At 39.5% G+C, this 18471-nt stretch overlaps 1 protein-coding gene across 3 annotated transcripts in view; it reads left to right on the forward strand.

Annotated features, from left to right (window-relative positions):
- The window catches only part of ITGB1 (integrin subunit beta 1), a 62779-nt gene that overhangs the window by 31515 nt on the left and 12793 nt on the right, over positions 1-18471 (forward strand). For all 3 annotated transcript variants that reach the window (XM_066384513.1, XM_066384514.1, XM_066384515.1), the window contains exons 7-14: positions 8577-8732; positions 12437-12532; positions 12951-13040; positions 14791-14931; positions 15138-15337; positions 16465-16703; positions 16919-17141; positions 17783-18015. In XM_066384513.1, coding sequence (XP_066240610.1) covers positions 8577-8732; positions 12437-12532; positions 12951-13040; positions 14791-14931; positions 15138-15337; positions 16465-16703; positions 16919-17141; positions 17783-18015 — 1378 coding nt within the window. The remainder of the gene's footprint in view (positions 1-8576; positions 8733-12436; positions 12533-12950; positions 13041-14790; positions 14932-15137; positions 15338-16464; positions 16704-16918; positions 17142-17782; positions 18016-18471) is intronic.

Consider the following 18471-nt stretch of genomic DNA (forward strand, 5'->3'; position numbering starts at 1 on the left):
ACCCCTCTCTCCTTCCTCGCCCCATCCCCCCATACACTCCCCCCCCCCCCCCCCCCCCCGTTACCATCACATTCTTGTCTATGTCTCTGAGTCTCATTTTTATGTCCCATCTATGTATGGATTCATATAGTTCTTAGTTTTTCTGATTTACTTATTTCACTCTGTATAATGTTAACAAGGTCCATCCATGTTACTGTAAATGATCCAATGTCATCATTTCTTATGGCTGAGTAGTATTCCATAGTATATACGTACAAAAGCTTTTTAATCTACTTGTCCACCGACAGACACTTGGGCTGTTTCCAGATCTTCGTTATTGTGAACAATGCTGCCACAAAAATGGGGGTGCATTTCTCTGTCTGGAACCGTTCTATGGTGTTCTTGGGGTATATTTCTAAAAGTGGGGTGGCTGGGTCAAAAGGCAGTTCGATTTTCAATTTTTTGAGGAGTCTCCATACTGTTTTCCACAGAGGCTGCACCAGTCTGCATTCCCACCAGCAGTGTAGGAAGGTTCCCTTTTCTCCACATCCTTGCCAGCACTTATTTTGTGTTGTTTTGTTGATGAGCGCCATTCTGACTGGTGTGAGGTGATACCTCACTGTGGTTTTAATTTGGATTTCTCTAATGATTAATGATGTTGAGCATTTTTTCATATGTCTATTGGCCATCTGTATGTCTTCTTTGGAGACATGTCTATTCATTTCTTTTTCCCATTTTTTGATTGGATTGTTTGTTTTCCTGATGTTGAGATTTACAAGTTCTTTATAGATTTTGGTTATTAACCCCTTATCAGATGTATTGTCGAATATGTTCCCCATTGTGTAGTTTGTCTTTTTATTCTGTTCTTATTGTCTTTAGCTGCACAAAAGCTTTTTAGTTTGATATAGTCTCATTTCTTTATCCTATCTTTTATTTCGCTTCCCCGTGGAGATAAATCAGCAAATATGTTGCTCCGAGAGACGTCAGAGAGCTTACTGCCTGTGTTTTCTTCTAAGATGCTTATGGTTTTATGGCTTACATTTAAGTCTTTTATCCATTTTGAGTTGATTTTTGTGAATGGTGTAAGTTGATGGTCTAGTTTCATTTTTTTGCAGGTAGCTGTCCAATTTTCCCAACACCATTTTCTTTACTCCATTGTATTTCCTTACCTCCTTTGTCAAATATCAGTTGTCCATAGAGCTGTGGGTTTATTTCTGGGTTCTCTGTTCTGTTCCATTGATCTATATGACTGTTCTTATTCCAGTACCAGGCTGTTTTGAATACAGTGGCCTTGTAGTATAATTTGATATCAGGAAGTGTGATACCTCCCCCTTTATTCATCTTTTTTAAGATTGCTGAGGCTATTTGTGTTCTTTTTTGGTTCTGTATAAATTTTTGGAATACGTGATCTATATCTTTTAAGTATGTCATTGGTATTTCAATTGGTATTACATTGAATTTATAGATTGCCTTGGGTAATTTAGACATTTTAATGATGTTTATTCTTCCTAACCATGACCACGGTATATGCTTTCACTTGTTTGTATCTTTCTTGATTTTTTTATCAACGTTTTATAATTTTCCGAGTACAAGTCTTTAATTTCCTTGGTTAAATTTACTATTAGATACTTTATTTTTTTGGTTGTAATAGTGAAGGGGATTGTTTCCTTAATTTCTCTTTCTGACTGTTCATTGTTGGTGTATAAAAATGCCTCTGATTTCTGAGTATGAATTTTATATCCTGCAACTTTGCTGAATTCGTTTATCAAGTCCAGTAGTTTTTTGACTGAGACTTTAGGGTTTTCTATATACAATATCATATATCTGCAAAAAATGATAGTTTTAATTCTTCTTTTCCAACTTGAATGACTTTTATTCCTTCTTCTTGTCTGATTGCTATAGCTAGGACTTCCAGGACTATGTTGAATAAGAGTGGTGAAAGGGGGCACCCCTATCTTGTTCCTGATCTTAAGGGGATTGCTTTTAATTTTTGCCGATTGAGTATGATGTTGGCTGTGGGTTTGTCATAGATGGTTTTTATCATGTTGATGTATGTTCCCTGTATTCCCACTTTGTTGAGAGTTTTGATCATGAACGAGTGCTGGATTTTATCAAATGCTTTTTCTGCATCTATTGAAATTATCATGTGGTTTTTCTCCTTCCTTTTGTTTATGTGATGAATCACATTGATATGCAAATATTGTACCACCCTTGCTTCCCCAGAATAAATCCCACTTGATCATGGTGTATGATTTTTTCCATATAATGTTGGATCTGGTTTGCTAATATTTTGTTGAGGATTTTAGTATCTAAGTTCATCAGGGATATTGGCCTGTAATTTTCTTTCTTTGTGTTGTCTTTGCCTGGTTTTGGAATCAGAATTATGCTCGCCTCATAAAAGGAGCTTGGAAGTCTTCCTTCCTCTTGAATTTTTTGAAATAGCTTGAGAAGGATAGGAGTTAGTTCTTCTTTGAATATTTGGTAGAATTCAGTTGTGAAGCCATCAGGCCCTGGACTTTTATTTGTTGGGAGTTTTTTGATAACTGTTTTGATCTCATTTGGTGTTATTGGTCTGTTTAGGTTTTCTGATTCTTCCAGATTGATTTTTGGACGATTGGATGTTTCAAGGAATTTGTCCATTTCATCTAAGTTGTCTAGTATTTTGGCATACAGTTCTTCATAGTATTTTCTTACAGTATTTTGTATTTCTGTTGTGTCAGTTATTTCTCCACTCTCATTTCTAATTTTATTCTTTTTTTTTTTTTTTTTTTTTTTTGTATTTTTCCAAAGCTGGAAACGGGGAGAGACAGTCAGACAGACTCCCGCTTGCGCCCGACTGGGATCCACCCGGCATGTCCACCAGGGGGCGACGCTCTGCCCACCAGGGGGCGATGCTCTGCCCCTCCGGGGCGTTGCGACCAGAGCCACTCCAGCGCCTGGGGCAGAGGCCAAGGAGCCATCCCCAGCGCCCGGGCCATCTTTGCTCCAGTGGAGCCTTGGCTGCCGGAGGGGAAGAGAGAGACAGAGAGGAAGGAGAAGGGGAGGGGTGGAGAAGCAGATGGGCGCCTCTCCTGTGTGCCCTGTCTGGGAATCAAACCCGGGACTTCTGCACGCCAGGCCGACGCTCTACCACTGAGCCAGCCAGCCAGGGTCATTTCCAATTTTATTTATTTGAGTCCTTTCTTTTTTTCTCGGTGAGTCTAGTTAAAGGTTCATTGATCTTGTTTACCTTTACAAAGAAACAGCTCTTAGTTTCATTGATCCTCTGGATTGTTTCTTTAGCCTCTATATCATTTATTTCTGCTCCGATCTTTATTATTTCCTTCCTTCTACTACATTTGGGCTTTCCTTGCTGTTCTTTCTCTAGTTCTTTTAGATGTAGGGTTAAGTTGTTTATTTGAGCTTTTTCTAGTTTCTTAGAGTGTGCCGGTAGTGCTATGAACTTCCCTCTCAGTACTGCTTTTGCTGTGTGCCATAAATTTTGAGTTGTTGTATGCTCATTGTCATTCGTTTCTAGGAATTCTTTTAAATTTCTTCTTTGATCTCATTCTTAATCCATTCGTTATTTAACAACCTGCTATTTAGTTTCTATGTGTTTGAGAAGTTTTGAGCTTTTGTGTTGTGGTTCATTTCTAGTTTCATGCCATTGTGGTCAGAGAAAGTACTTGATATGATTTTAATCTTTTTAAATTAGTTGATACCATTTTTGTGCCCTAACATGTGGTCTGTCCTAGAGAATGTACCATGAGCACTTGAAAAGAATGTATATTCTGCTGCTTTAGGGTGAAAGGTTTTGAAGATATTTATTAAATCGAGTTGATCTAGTGTGTCCTTTAAGTCTGCTGTTTCTTTACTTTTTTTTCTTGATGATCTATCTAGTGATGTTAGTGGGTTATTGAAATCCCCTACTATTATAGTATTGCTGTTGATCTTGCCCTTTATATCCATCAAAGTCTGCTTTATATATTTAGGTGCTCCTATATTAGGTGCATAGATATTTATAATAGTTATATCTTCCTTTTGGATTACTCCCTTTATCATTATGTGGTGGCCTTCTTTATCTCTTACTATATCCTTTGTTTTAAAGTCCAATTTGTCTGATATAAGTATTGCTACCCCAGCTTTTTTTTCATTTTCATTTGCATGAAATGGTTTTTTCCATCCTTTTACCTTCAATCTATGTGTATCTTTTGTTCTAAGGTGTGTCTCTTGTAGACAACATATGTACGGGTCCTGTTTTCTTATCCACGCAGCTACCCTATGTCTTTTGATTGGATCATTTAATCCATTTACATTTAAGGTTATTATTGATATGTAGTTGTTTATTGCCATTTTCTTCTTTAAAGGTGTATTCCTTTTTTGCTATATTCTTTTCCCACTTTGATCTGTTTACAATAGGCCCCTTAACATTTCCTGCAGCATTGGTTTGGTTGTAATGAATTCCTTGAGTTTTTTTTTTTGTCTGGGAAGCTTTTTATTTCTCCTTCGATTTTAAATGATAGCCTTGCTGGATAAAGTAGTGTTGGTTGTAGGTTCTTGTTCTGCATTACTTTGAATATTTCTTGCCATTCTCTTCTGGCCTCAAGTGTTTCTGTTGAGAAGTCTGACGTCATCCTTATGGGATCTCCTTTGTAGGTGATAGCCTTTTTTTCTCTCGCAGCTTTTAATATTTTCTCTTTATCACTTAGCTTTGGTATTTTAATTATGATGTGTCCTGGTGTAGGTTTCTTTGGGTTTCTCTTTAATGGAGTCCTCTGTGCTTCCTGAACTTGTGAGAGTTTCTCCTGCATTAATTGAGGGAAGTTTTCAGCTATGATATGATTGAACAAAGTCTTTATCCCTTGTTCTTTCTCTTCTTCAGGAACCCCTATGATGCGGATGTTATTTCTCTTTATGTTGTCACAGAGCTCTCTAAGAGTTTCCTCAGACTTTTTGAGTCTTTTCTTTTTTCTTCTCTGCTTTCATGCCTTCATTCCAGTTGTCCTCCAACTCACTGATTCAATCCTCAGCTCTATCCATCCTGTTTTTAATTCCTTCCATTTTGGTCTTCATTTCTGATATTGTATTTGTCATCTCCGACCGATTCTCTTTTAATATTTCAATTTCCTTTTTTATACTTGCTATTTCTTTATTTAGGTGTTCGTAATGACCATCCATTGTTGTTCTAAGGTCCCTAAGCATCCTTACGTAATGACCATCCATTGTTGTTCTAAGGTCCCTAAGCATCCTTACAATCATTATTTTGAACTCCGCATCTGGAAGTTTGATTATTTCCATATCACTCAGATCATCTCCTGAAGTTTTCTCTTGTGGTTTCATTTGGATTGCACTTCTTTGTTTTCTCATTATGTCTGTTTTTGGGTGTTTTGTTTGTAGAGGTGGTTGAGTCTAAGCTTGGTGTTTTCTGCCTCCAGTTTTCAATTGTGTTATTTCTAGGTCTTCTTGGTTTGGCATCAGCTATTATTTGTAATCCACTTTTGGATTGGGCCTCTTTTAAGTCTTGAACTGTTTGTTTTTTTAACGGGTGATAGCCTTGTTTACTGATCTCAGCAGGGGGCTTCCTTGAAACTGTATCCAGGAATGTGGTGGGTGTAACCTGAGACTCTAAAGGCCTCTTCTACCTTCTAGTTAATCTCTCTGGGGGCAGGGTGTTTTCTCAACTTCAGTAGGGGGAGGTGTACTGCCCCTCCTCCCCAGTTCTTGTTTTCAGTTGTGTCTTGTTGTGCTGATTGGAACTGGAGAGGTGTCTGGAGATCTGTGATCTGGAAGTAATTTAGTCTTGTTTTGTGTAAGGATCAGTCCCTCCCCCAGCTATGGCCGCCTCTAGCACTGGATGAGTCAGTTTAGGTCGTCTCCTGCATTCCTCTGCCCCTCACCGTCTGTCCCTCTCTCTCTCCCCTTTCCACTTGGAAGATAAGCCGGTTCTTTCAACACACCCCATTCCCTGGTCACCGGGCAAGTGGCTGTTAGCTGTATTTTCTGCTCTTTTCCTTGGAGTGAGATCCCCTCTGGGCTCTCAGCCTCACCCCCCCCCCCCCTCAGTTCATGTAAGCAGGGGATATTCAAGTGCTCCCTACCAGGTTTGTTGTGGCTTCTTCTTTGCTCCTTGGTTTTTGAGAGCTGTTCTTGTAGTCCAGAGTTGGTTTTTCACGCTGATTGTTCCTTATTTGATTTGTATTCCAGTTTGGTGGTGAGAGTTGGGCGTCTGTACGTCTGCGTACTCTGCTGCCATCTTCAGGTCTCCTTCCTGCAACCTTGTTTTAAGACAACACTCTTCACTAACTGAGCTAACTAGCTAGGGTCAAGAAAAAACTTTTAAAGCCCTAATTTGTAAGCCAGGAACATGTATTTTGAGAAGACATAATATTTGTCATTTTAATTGTAAGATTTTCAATAGTAGCAAGCTCATTCCCATTGGACTAGTGAGTAGGATTTTATGCTCCATCTACCAGCTGAAGATTTTGGAATGACCTTAGGATGATATAGCTGAGGTGGAAACTTGATGAGGTGGATAAAGTCTGTCCTTTTTTTTTTTTTCAAACACAGCGTACATTCACAATTATTCTGTGTTAGTTTCAGACGTACAGCATAGTAGAGTGGGTAGAGTGGTCCTCTGATATTTCATGTATCCACTTGGCCTCTTCAGTGTTATTGACTGTATTCCCTTTACTGTGATGTACTTTACATCCTGTGGCTACTCTGTAACAACCAGTCTGTACTTGTCAGTCCCTTCCCTTCACCTTTTTCACTCAGTCATAACCCTCACCCCTTTGCCAGACGTCAATCTGTTCTCTGTATCTGGAGTCTGTCTCTATTTTGTTTGCGTATTTTGTTCATTAGGTTCCACATACAAGTGAGATCATATGGTAGTTGTCTTTCTCTGACTGACTAGTTCACTTAGCCTGATACCCTCTGGCTCCACCCATGCTGTTGCACATGGTAAAATTTCATTCTTTTTTATGGTCAAGTAGTAGTCTATTGTGCAAATGTACCACAGCTTTTTTATCCACTCACCTACTGATGGGCACTTGGGTATACTTTGTCTTAAGTTACTATTGCCCCCCTTCTTTTCCTTGTAGTACCCCTATTTCCTAGAAGTTCTTCCTTGATTTCAGATGCTACTTAATGGTACTCTTCAACCAGTTTTTGCCAGATAATAATGTGGTATAACACTGGTATTAGTGGTGAAGGGAACAGGCTTTAAGACTCTTAGGATATGGCTTTTTATTTTCCCATCACCCCTGATCTTAGGCAGTTTACTTAGCCCTCTAGAGGGCTGCTTCCTTCTCCTTAAGGGATAAAAATGGACATGCCTCCCAGGGCTGTTATAAAGTTTAAGTATAGTAATCCATATACAGTGCACTTGGCAAATATTAACTGCTATATTATTGCTACTTTTGACTTCTCTCTGGGTAGTTGCAATTTAAGGAGAGTCTCCTTTTTAAGGGGAAGAAAGAGTAATATTGTAGGTAGTGCCTACCCTGACATCCGTTCTTTCCAGCCATCCCTTTGTGATCCCGTTAGCATCTCACAGGGAGGAAACACTCTCTGGGTGGCCACGGCCACTGCTGTGCTGACCCTTACACTGCCCGAGAGTACCGGCTTCACTTACCTCTCTATATGCAGCAAGACATGCTCCTGGGCCTCGTCAACATCCCATAAACTTAATTCCTGCCTTCCAGGAATTTACAGTCCTTTGAGGATGTAAACAGATTTGTTGAGTAAATTTAGACAAATAATTACAAAGTTACTGAGAGAGGATTTTACTGCTCTAGTAAATTCTTTGTTGAATAAGGTGGAGAAGAAAATAAAGAATAAATAATACTGATTGATGTGTTAGATTAAGCAGGTAAGTCTTTGATAAAGATAATTTTTTTCTCTAATTCAAAAAGGAAGGCCTAATATGGAGTGCCAAAAAAGGGGTTGCGTGCACAGGAGGTAGGCGGGGATGGAGGCTGGGAGGGAACAGACTGCCGTGGGGGACAGGAGGGGCGGGTGAAGCGGTTCATTTCCCAGCAGGCACCCGGAGCACCAGGGGGAGGGGAGCACCAGTCTGTGCTGAGCACTGTGCTCACTGTTGCAGGTAGAAGATGAGAAAAGCCAGATGGGGTCCCTGCCACCCATGGAGTTAGTTAGCTTACCTACTTAGTGGGGAGGCAGACATCAATTTGAAAAAAGAGCTGAGAGAATTGGACAGCCAGGCAAGATGCAGTGTTATGGTGGATGGAGGAGGTCTCTCCTGTGGGCTGTGTCTTCGTCAGCGAGTGCAGCGTTAGCCTTGTGCAGGGAGAAGCAAAGAGAAGGTGCAGAATAAGGTTAAAAGTGCCCTGTAGCCTGTACAAATCACTGAATTATTTTAACTAATCTCTATTTTTTTTGTAAGATTTTATTTATTCATTTTAGCGGTGGGGGGTGGGGGGGTGGGAAGCATCCGCTTGCAGTGGTTGCTTCTGTACGTGCCTTGATTGGGCAAGCCCCGGCCTTCAAAATGGTGACCTCAGGGCTCCAGGTCAGTGCTTTGTTCACTGCACCACGTAGCTCTCGCTCATGAGTTACTATGAGGAGTATTTTAAAATTAAAATCCTGTTCTTTTCAAGTCATTGATTGGCTGGAGGAATGTTACACGGCTGCTGGTGTTTTCCACGGACGCCGGGTTTCACTTTGCTGGTGATGGGAAGCTTGGTGGCATTGTTCTACCAAACGATGGACAGTGTCACCTGGAAAACGATGTGTACACAATGAGCCATTATTATGTAAGTGCTTAACTCCTTACACATTGGATGGATTCATGCTGAATTTTAGTGCTTAATACTAAGAGTGTGTGGGTGACAGGCTTGTTGGTGTTTCAGGGTTTGGGGTTTGTTATTTGGTAAGTATAGGCCTGACCCAATGTGCAGAAACGCTAGTACAGCGGCACCTTGAGATACGAGTTTAATTCGTTCTGTAACGAAGCTCGTAAATCAGTCAACTCGTGTATCAAACAAATTTCTCCCATTTAAAATAACTGAAATAGATTTAATCCATTCCAACCCTGTGAAACATCTTCAAACCATCCTAAATTATAAAAAAGACATTTTTAATTAAGAAACACACATGTATACTTTACCAATGCATAACAAAATATATGAAATAAAAGAAAAAAGTGTTATTTAGTACTGTTTTCTTACCTTGGAGACAGACGAGTGGGGCTAACGGAGGTGAAGGGTGGTGGAGGAGGGAGGGAGGAGGGGATGCAGACACTGTAGACACGTAAACTAAAACTGCACTTTGTTAACACTAAATGTAAACTGAAACTGCATTTTCTTTACTTTAAACAAAACTAAAACTGCACTTTCTTTACTTAAAATGAAACCACAAAAACTTAATTGTAAAAAAATGCACTTTCTTAATTTTAAACTTAACCTAAGCTTAACATTATGTATTTTTTATTTAATTATCACCTGTTTTTGCCTTTTTGGCTGCATTTTCAGCACTTTCACTTGCAGGGCTTTTGAATAAAAATCTATCCAAAGAGGTTTGCTTTTGCCTGCCTTTTAAAATGTTACGGAAATGTGACAAACAAGTGTCATTAAAAAGTGCTGAAACACTACCAGTTGAAAATTTTTTGGGGTGTTTCTTTTCAGTGAAACTTGAAAGCTTCTCCCACATTGCCAGTATGTCTTTCATTTCACTTGTAGAAATCACTTCCTCCGACTCTACCTCCTCCTCACTACTAATCTCTTGCAGAAGCTCCATTTGTTGCATCATCTGTAGCTCCTTCTACTCCTCAGTTGAGAGTTCCTCCTCATGTTCCTCTATGAGCTCATTTACCTCACCCTCATCTACCTCCAGACCCATCGACTTTCCGAGGGACACAATCTCCTCCAACGCTTCTACCTCAGTCTCGGTCTCTGGTTCAAATCCTTCAAAGTCCCTGTCTGCAACAACATCAGGCCATAACTTTTTCCATTCCGAGTTCAAGGTTCTTCTTGTAACCTCTTGCCATGCCAAGTCAATAATGTGTAAACATATCATGATGTTGTAGTGATCTTTTCAAAACTCTCAAAGGGTTAGATTTGTATTCTCAGTCACCTCAAATCAACGGCAGAACAAGTGCTTTTAGTAAAGCTTTTTAAAGTTGGAAATAACCTGCTGATCCATAGGTTGCAAGATGGAAGTCGTGTTGGGTGGGAGGTGGAGGACTTTCACGAATTTGAACTCGAGAATGTCATCTTCAAGACCAGGTGGGTGGGCTGGAGCATTTTCAAGGATTAGTAATGCTTTCATCAACAGTTTATTTTCTTGAAGATATTTCTTCACTGAAGGACCAAAGATAAGATTTACCCATTCAATAAAAAACTGCCACATAACCCATGCACCATATGCATTGGCGCTGCATAACCTGCAGTTTTTAAGAATCTTGTGAGTCTTAAAGGCTCGAGGATTTTCAAAATGATACACTAGCAGTGGCTTTACTTTACAGTCACTGCTAGCATTTGCACACAATGCAAGGGTCAGACGGTTCTTCATGGGTTTATGGCCTGGCAGCTTCTTCTCCTCTGCGGTGATGAAAGTCCTCCGGGGCATTTTTTTCCAAAACAATCCTGTTTCGTCACAGTTGAACACTTGTTGGGATGTAGCCTTCCTTTGCTATAAGCGCAGCAAAACGTGCGATGTACTCCTCAGCTGCCTTAACGTCAGCACTCGCAGCTTCACCATGCCTCACCACCGAGTGGATGCCAGATCTCTTCTTGAAATTTTCAAACCAGCATGACTTGCCTTAAACGTATCTTCTGTTGCCTCTTTTGAGGTTGATGGTTCTTTCTTCTTCAAGTCACTGTAAATAATATGTGTTTTTTCACATATTACAGTCTCCATCCCTGTATCTCCTGCCAGCTCTTTCTCTTTCACCCACACCAGCAGAAGCTTCTCCATTTCTTCATGGATATTTGTCCTTAATTGGGACAGAATTGTAGTTCCTTTCACTGGATTTGCGCTTTTGATGGCATCCTTTTGTTTAAGGATGTTACAAATTGTAGATGTATTGTGGTCGTACAGCTTTGCCAGTTCAATCACTCGTACACCACACTCATGTTTTTCTACTATTTCTTACTTTACTTCTATCGACATCATTCTCTTCTTCTTCTCACCACTGTCCTTTACACTCACTTTCTTTGGCTCCATGATAGCACACAAAAAATGTTAGTAAAAAATGCAAAAATGATGCAAGAACAAGTAGAGCACATGAGATTCGACTTGATTCTGCGGGTAAAACGTGAGAAAGAACAAGATGCTGGTGTTGTGCTGCCGATACTGGACCCGTGCGCCAACTAGCATCAGCTTCCCGTATCACTACTCCTATCTTGGAATTTTGCTCAAATCTTGAACAAAAATATGGACAGAGTTGCAGCTCGTATCTTAAAAAAAAAAAAAAAGTATGTTGGTCTGCTCGTATCTCAAGGTACCATGTACTGCTGTTTGTGATAGCGTGGCTTGCGCTGGTTTCCTTCCTCTTGGACGGGCCTCCGCGGGTGTGTAAGGTGCTGTGCGGACACACTTCCTCCAGGCCTCACCGTGAATCTCCTCTTACACACGTGCAGCATTTGTTAGCACATTTGATATTACTTCTAAACAAGTAATTTATGTAGTTTTAACACCCCATATCTTATTTACATGTGAGTTACAAAATAGGCACCTCACTGTTACTAAAAATAAAGATTGCCAATTATTTAGGACCTGGAAGAAATATAAACCTTAGTGAATGTTAACTTTTTTTTTAAGAGATAGTATAATTGTTAATTACTGGCAATTCTTTTTTTTTTTTTTTTTTTTTTTTCCATTTTTCTGAAGCTGGAAACAGGGAGAGACAGTCAGACAGACTCCCGCATGCGCCCGACCGGGATCCACCCGGCACGCCCACCAGGGGCGACGCTCTGCCCACCAGGGGGCGATGCTCTGCCCATCCTGGGCGTCGCCATATTGCGACCAGAGCCACTCTAGCGCCTGAGGCAGAGGCCACAGAGCCAGCCCCAGCGCCCGGGCCATCTTTGCTCCAATGGAGCCTCGGCTGCGGGAGGGGAAGAGAGAGACAGAGAGGAAAGCGCGGCGGAGGGGTGGAGAAGCAAATGGGCGCTTCTCCTATGTGCCCTGGCCGGGAATCGAACCCGGGTCCTCCGCACGCTAGGCCGACGCTAATTACTGGCAATTCTTTAATTTCATTGTTTTGACATTTAATACACATAGATAATCTTGCTTTATAAAACCTTTTTATTATGAAATACTTACACACACCTAAAGAGAGAAGAGGGTTAGAAACCCACATTTAACTCCGCGCACTTCAACAATTCCTTGCGTTGTTTCAAGGACTGTTGTGTAAGTGATGTAGTTAGATGTGCACATCTTTGTGATTTTTAGAAAGGACTGAGAAAGGTATTGATTGGATGTAGTTAATACTAGATTTTATTGCTTGATTTCTTAGGATTATCCTTCTATTGCTCACCTTGTCCAGAAACTAAGTGAAAATAACATTCAGACGATTTTTGCAGTAACCGAGGAATTTCAGCCTGTTTACAAGGTAAATATAGATGTGTGACGTAAGAGGAACAAATTTCTAGACCCTTTTTGTTTCTTCACTAGAGGCAAAATCATACGCCTGAATTCAAGTGTGGAAAAATGTCACCAGCTAGACAGATTGGATTTTACAAAAGTGGTTTATATTAATTTTTTTAATTAATTATTTTATTGTTATTTTTAGAGAGAGAAAAAGGGGGAGAGAGACATACAGACAGCGCTCTAACCAACTGAGCTGTTTGACTTGGTTGGTTTAATACATCTTATAAAGAGCTAGTTGTTTTTTCTCAGGTCTGACTTCTTATGTTATTTAGAAAATGTATAGGGAACTGGTATTTAAAAATAGTAGTTGGTACTCCTGTTGGTGTTTTCTGGTTGAATGTACCGCATTTGTATTTTACATGTTTATTTTTCAATTGCAGGAACTGAAAAATTTGATCCCTAAGTCAGCAGTGGGAACGTTATCAGCAAACTCCAGCAATGTCATTCAGTTGATCATTGATGCATACAATGTGAGTACTTTTTAAATAAGATGTATTTGGACAATATTCTGTTAATACTTTGCTCAAAGAAGGCAAAACTCCCTTTCTACTCAATTTAGCAAAAACCCCGAGGGCAACATAAAGTTTAGATTCTGTATATCTGGAGGGAGATCTCACCATAGTCTCTTACAAAAGTGTAATTATTTACATAGTTTAAACAAAACAAAAATATGGTAAAGGCATGTGTGGAAAATGTCTTTTTTAACATCATTAAGCAGTAAGTCCCTTGTTGGAAAGCAGATGGGAACCTCCCTCACTCAGATGTGTAGGACTGCCTCCGCTCTCTTTTTCCTCCCCAGGATCTTCTATAGACTCCTCTCTTTTGATGAATTGTACCAGAAAAGTTTTTTGCCGTTCTTTTCTAACTGTATTCAGCAGATGTAGTTCTCTGTTCTCAGGAGGCACATAAACATTTATATATACGCATGCCGTATGTATTTACAGGTACAGATGTAAATATCTACAACTTTTCTATTTTAAAAAGATTTTTAATATTTTCCCCCCACACATAAAAGGAAGTTGAATTGAAATTAAAGAGGAATTGTTTGCTCTACCTAGAACTTAATTCAGAGTACCTTTAGTGTAATACTCGTTAAGTATGGCTACTAATCATTTTAAGTAATCTGAAGGCATTTGTAACACCATGGTGAGCATTGTGTATATATACCCCACCTCTCCGCGTGACAGGTTGAATTTCAGGTATCTTTTTTTTTTTTTTTTAGTTTGTGTTAGGGGTTCTCAAAATTTTTTAGGAAGACCCCATTCAAAAAAAGAGAGAGAGGTTTTTACAAAGATTTCTGTTTTTCATATTCTTCTACATAGTAGTTCCCCATCTTACCAGCACAAATACACGTCCGTGTGGGGTGTGAACAGCAATAGCTTGCTGCTGCCTTTCGCATTTGTCCTGCACACTCTGATACTCTAAAAAGAATTAGCTGGAACCCTCTTAACCAGTGGTCCCCAACCTTTTTTGGGCCATGGACCGGTTTAATGTCAGAAAATATTTTCACGGGCCAGCCTTTAGGGTGGGACAGATAAATGCAAAAAATAAAATTATGCAACCGGAGTGAAAACTGGTATTTTTAAATATAATTGTCGAACTTACGAGACAAGCGTCAAGAGTGAGTCTTAGATGGATGTAACAGAGGGAGTCTGGTAATTTTTAAAAAATAAAACATCGTTCAGACTTAATATAAATAAAACAAATAATGTAAGTTATTTATTCTTTCTCTGTGGACTAGTACCAAATGGCCCACGGACTGGTACCGGTCTGTGGCCCAGGGGTTGGGGACCATTGCTCTTAACTGTAGGTTTTCTTTTGGCCATAGTTTCTAAGCAGATTTGTTCCCAGACTTTAGAGTAAACTGTTCACTTTAGGCCCAGGAGAGCTGAAGTCCAGGGCTATGTTGCCAGTGGAAGAGAAGATGTCGCTTCTGAGTTCTTAGGATGCCTCCTAATTAATATCAGGCTTATTAATATTTTAACTTGGTATTAAAACAAATACTGTTACTGTATTATCAAATCATGTACATTATTGTGAAGAATTCCTCTTTATTAATTAGAGCCTGTTTCTCTTGGTTCTATGTTTTCTAGACACTCAGGATTTGGCTTTAAATATTTTATTTAAATGATACTGTTTTCTTATTGTTTTATTTGTACCCATTGGTTTTATGTATTCAACTTACTTTATAGTAGCATTTTGTAATTAGTCTCTGTTTAGTCCCTTTCCTCAGAAGTGATTTTAGAAAACAGCAAACTGCCAGAAGGAGTAACAATAAATTATAAGTCTTACTGCAAGAATGGGGTGAATGGAACAGGGGAAAATGGAAGAAAATGCTCTAATATCTCCATTGGGGATGAGGTAGGTTTTCTGAAGAAAAGAAAAAATTGCTTGTTTATATAAGCTGTCTAGTTTACAATTTGAGAATAAAATAGATGAGTAGCTTTTTGGAATATTTTTTAGTAGATTTAAATTGCTTAGTTGTTAACCTAAAACTTAATCTTGGTTTTTTGTTGTTGTTGTTTTTTGTTTGTTTGGTTTTTTTTTTTGGTTTTTTTTGCTTTAAGGTTCAATTTGAAATTAGCATCACTTCAAATAAATGTCCAAATAAGAATTCTGAAACCATTAAAATTAAGCCCCTGGGCTTTACTGAGGAAGTGGAGATCATCCTTCAGTTCATCTGCGAGTGTGAGTGCCAGAGTGAGGGCATCCCCAGCAGCCCCAGGTGCCACGAGGGCAACGGCACGTTTGAGTGTGGGGCGTGCAGGTGAGCTGCCGGCGGCAGGAGGGGGGGGGGGGCGCCGGTCCTGACCGGTCTGGAACGTTACAGCTGTGTCTGGGACATCCACAGAAAATCTCTCTCTATGGAGCAGATACGTTTTTTGTCCCAACCACAGTTGCTCACCAGAAGGTCAGTTTTATGACCTTGTTTGTGATATTTATAGAACGTTCTTTCTTGCCTTTTTTTTTTTTCCCTTAAGACTGCTTCTTAAAGTAAAATCTTTTCTAGACACCCAAGAGGTATATTAACAAACTGTTATGGTAGCATTTGGGTTTTCCCCTTCAAGAGTAATAGGTGGGAGGATATCTGATTAAATGTCAGCTCCAAATGACTAGGCTCTTAAGAGTTTTAGTCATGAGAAAAATAAATGGCTGTATTTCACCATCACTTATTTAACTGTCTATACTTAAATAGCAGTTAAAATACTAGATTTTTATTTTTCATGTCATATCCTGAGTCATGTTGATCCACTTTTAGTAAAAATATCATTTAACTAAAAAGATTAGCTTGAAAATGTTTTGCCTTCTTTCCCTTTCTATATTTATCAGCTACAGAATTAGCGTGTAAGCATTCAGTGTTTCAGAAATACACAGTGTGTCTCAAAGTCTGGACCTGCAGAACACATTTATTTTCAAACAGTCCATTTCTTGTATTTTGAAGTGATATGCTCAATGTTTTTCTTCAACTTCCATGTGCTTTGGGGTGTGTTTATTGTACTTTTTAAGATTAACAATTGGACTGTTGCTTTAAATTTAGAGATAATTCACCTATAATAGCAAATGTAATAGGATATCATTTGAAAATATAATAAACTCTTTAAAAAATAAATTTATCCTGTTTCCAAATGTTTTGTTTACCTGTATTTCTAGATTATATTTTCATCTTAAGTAAAATGGTTATTCTCCTGAAGAAAGGTTTTCCCTTGACCCTAGCATCTATTCCGTGTGAATGCCAGTGCTGCTACGTGTGCATGCGGACGCTTTTTGAACACGAATACTGCAATGTACTATAATTGTAGTTTAAAGACGTGATCAACAGTCTTATGTCCTCGCACATGTAACTTATTAGTTGCTTATTTCTTTTATGATTGAAATGTTGGGACTCTTCTTTAGGTGCAATGAAGGGCGTGTTGGCAGACACTGTGAATGTAGCACGGATGAAGTAAACAGTGAGGACATGGATGCCTACTGCAGGAAGGAGAACAGTTCAGAAATCTGCAGCAACAACGGAGAGTGTGTCTGTGGGCAGTGTGTTTGTAGGAAGAGGGATAATACAGATGAAATTTATTCTGGCAAATTCTGCGAGTGTGATAATTTCAACTGCGATAGATCCAATGGCCTAATTTGTGGAGGTGAGAAAGGGGTCAGAAAATAGTTTTCAAATGGGATTCCCATCTCATCCAATAAAAATGTTCAGAGTTCAGTAAATAAAGAGAAAAAGGACAGCACCGAGGGTCTGTTCATTCCTTAGATACACTTTCTTCCACATTGCTAATTTTTACTTTTAAATCAATGTGATTTTTGTATGTTTTATCATTGTTAAGAAAAACAATATTATTAATTGCAGGAAATGGTGTTTGCAAGTGTCGCGTGTGCGAATGCAACCCCAACTACACGGGCAGTGCTTGTGACTGCTCTCTGGACACGAGCTCGTGCATGGCCACCAATGGGCAGATCTGCAACGGCCGAGGGGTCTGTGAGTGTGGCGCCTGCAAGTGCACAGATCCCAAGTTCCAGGGGCCGACGTGCGAGATGTGTCAGACCTGCCTTGGTGTCTGTGCTGAGCACAAGTAGGTATTTTCTGAGTGCTTAAAGCAGTTGATATGTGTGGTCTGTGCCCTACTGGTGTATCGTCTATCACCAGCCTGGAACACCACTGTAGTAAATTACTCTCTGAATGAAGTATCTGCCACAGGACTCCCACCTTTAACTCATATTCTTTCTCAATGGCTAGTGTTGGTCACAGGGTATTGGAATGTGTCATATGAGAGTGGTGCTATTATTTTTATTTGAATTTCTTACGTAATTAAGTCCATATGGTAACCTTTGTTAAAACAGCATTATCGATCGCTTGAATACTGTCTTTTGAGTAAGCAGAATTCAGGGTTTTGCTCCTTGAGGAGCAAACACATTATTTAAATTATTTTGGTTTTATGTTACATATTTAATATCTGATAGGGCTAGTTTTACTTTACTATTTTTTTTTTTAGGATTTTAATTTGAACTGTAATAAAGTGTAATTTCACTTGGGAAACTAGTATCTTTATATTTAGTTTCTCGTGGAGAAATGTTGCATGCCTCTCCATTCAGATCATCATTTATAGCTTTTGGTTGAGTTTCCTCAAATTTTGAGTCTAGCTCTTGAAATAATCATTAAGCAAATATTTATTTTAAATAATACATTTTGAACGTAATGATCTGTGTTTAACAGAGAATGTGTTCAGTGCCGAGCCTTCAGTAAAGGAGAGAAGAAGGACTCCTGTGCACAGGAGTGTTCTCACTTCAACATCACCAAGGTCGAGAGCCGGGACAAGCTGCCCCAGCCGGGCCAGGTGGACCCCCTGTCCCACTGCAAGGAGAAGGACGTGGATGACTGCTGGTTCTATTTCACGTACTCAGTGAACGGGAACAACGAGGCCATTGTCCACGTGGTGGAGACTCCAGGTAGAAATATGATCATTTCAAAAGTCCTTTTTTCTTTTCCTGTTATATCTTGTTTCTAGTACTTAAGATTATTGGCAGTTTTTCTAACATCCAGAATGGCGTCCAGCTTGATTATTTTAGGTTCAAGTTGGGACATTTTTAATCTCAAAGTTTAAAATACTACTTACTTGACCAGGTGGTGGCGCAGTGGATAAGAGAGTTGGCCTGGGATGCTGAGGACCCAGGTTCAAAATTCTTAGGTCGCTGGCTTGAGCGCTGGATCATAGACCCCGTGGTCACTGGCTTGAAGCCCAAGGTTGCTGACTTGAGCAAGGGGTCACTGACTTGGCTGTAGCCCCCTAGTCAAGGCATGTATGAGAATGCAGTCAGTGAACAATAAAGGTGCCATAACTATGAGTTGAAACTGCTTATCTTTCTCCCTTCCTATCTGTCTCTCTTGCTTAAAAAGAAAAAGAA

This window comes from Saccopteryx leptura, chromosome 5 (assembly GCF_036850995.1).
Source record: "Saccopteryx leptura isolate mSacLep1 chromosome 5, mSacLep1_pri_phased_curated, whole genome shotgun sequence".
In the NCBI taxonomy this organism is placed as follows: Eukaryota; Metazoa; Chordata; class Mammalia; order Chiroptera; family Emballonuridae; genus Saccopteryx; species Saccopteryx leptura.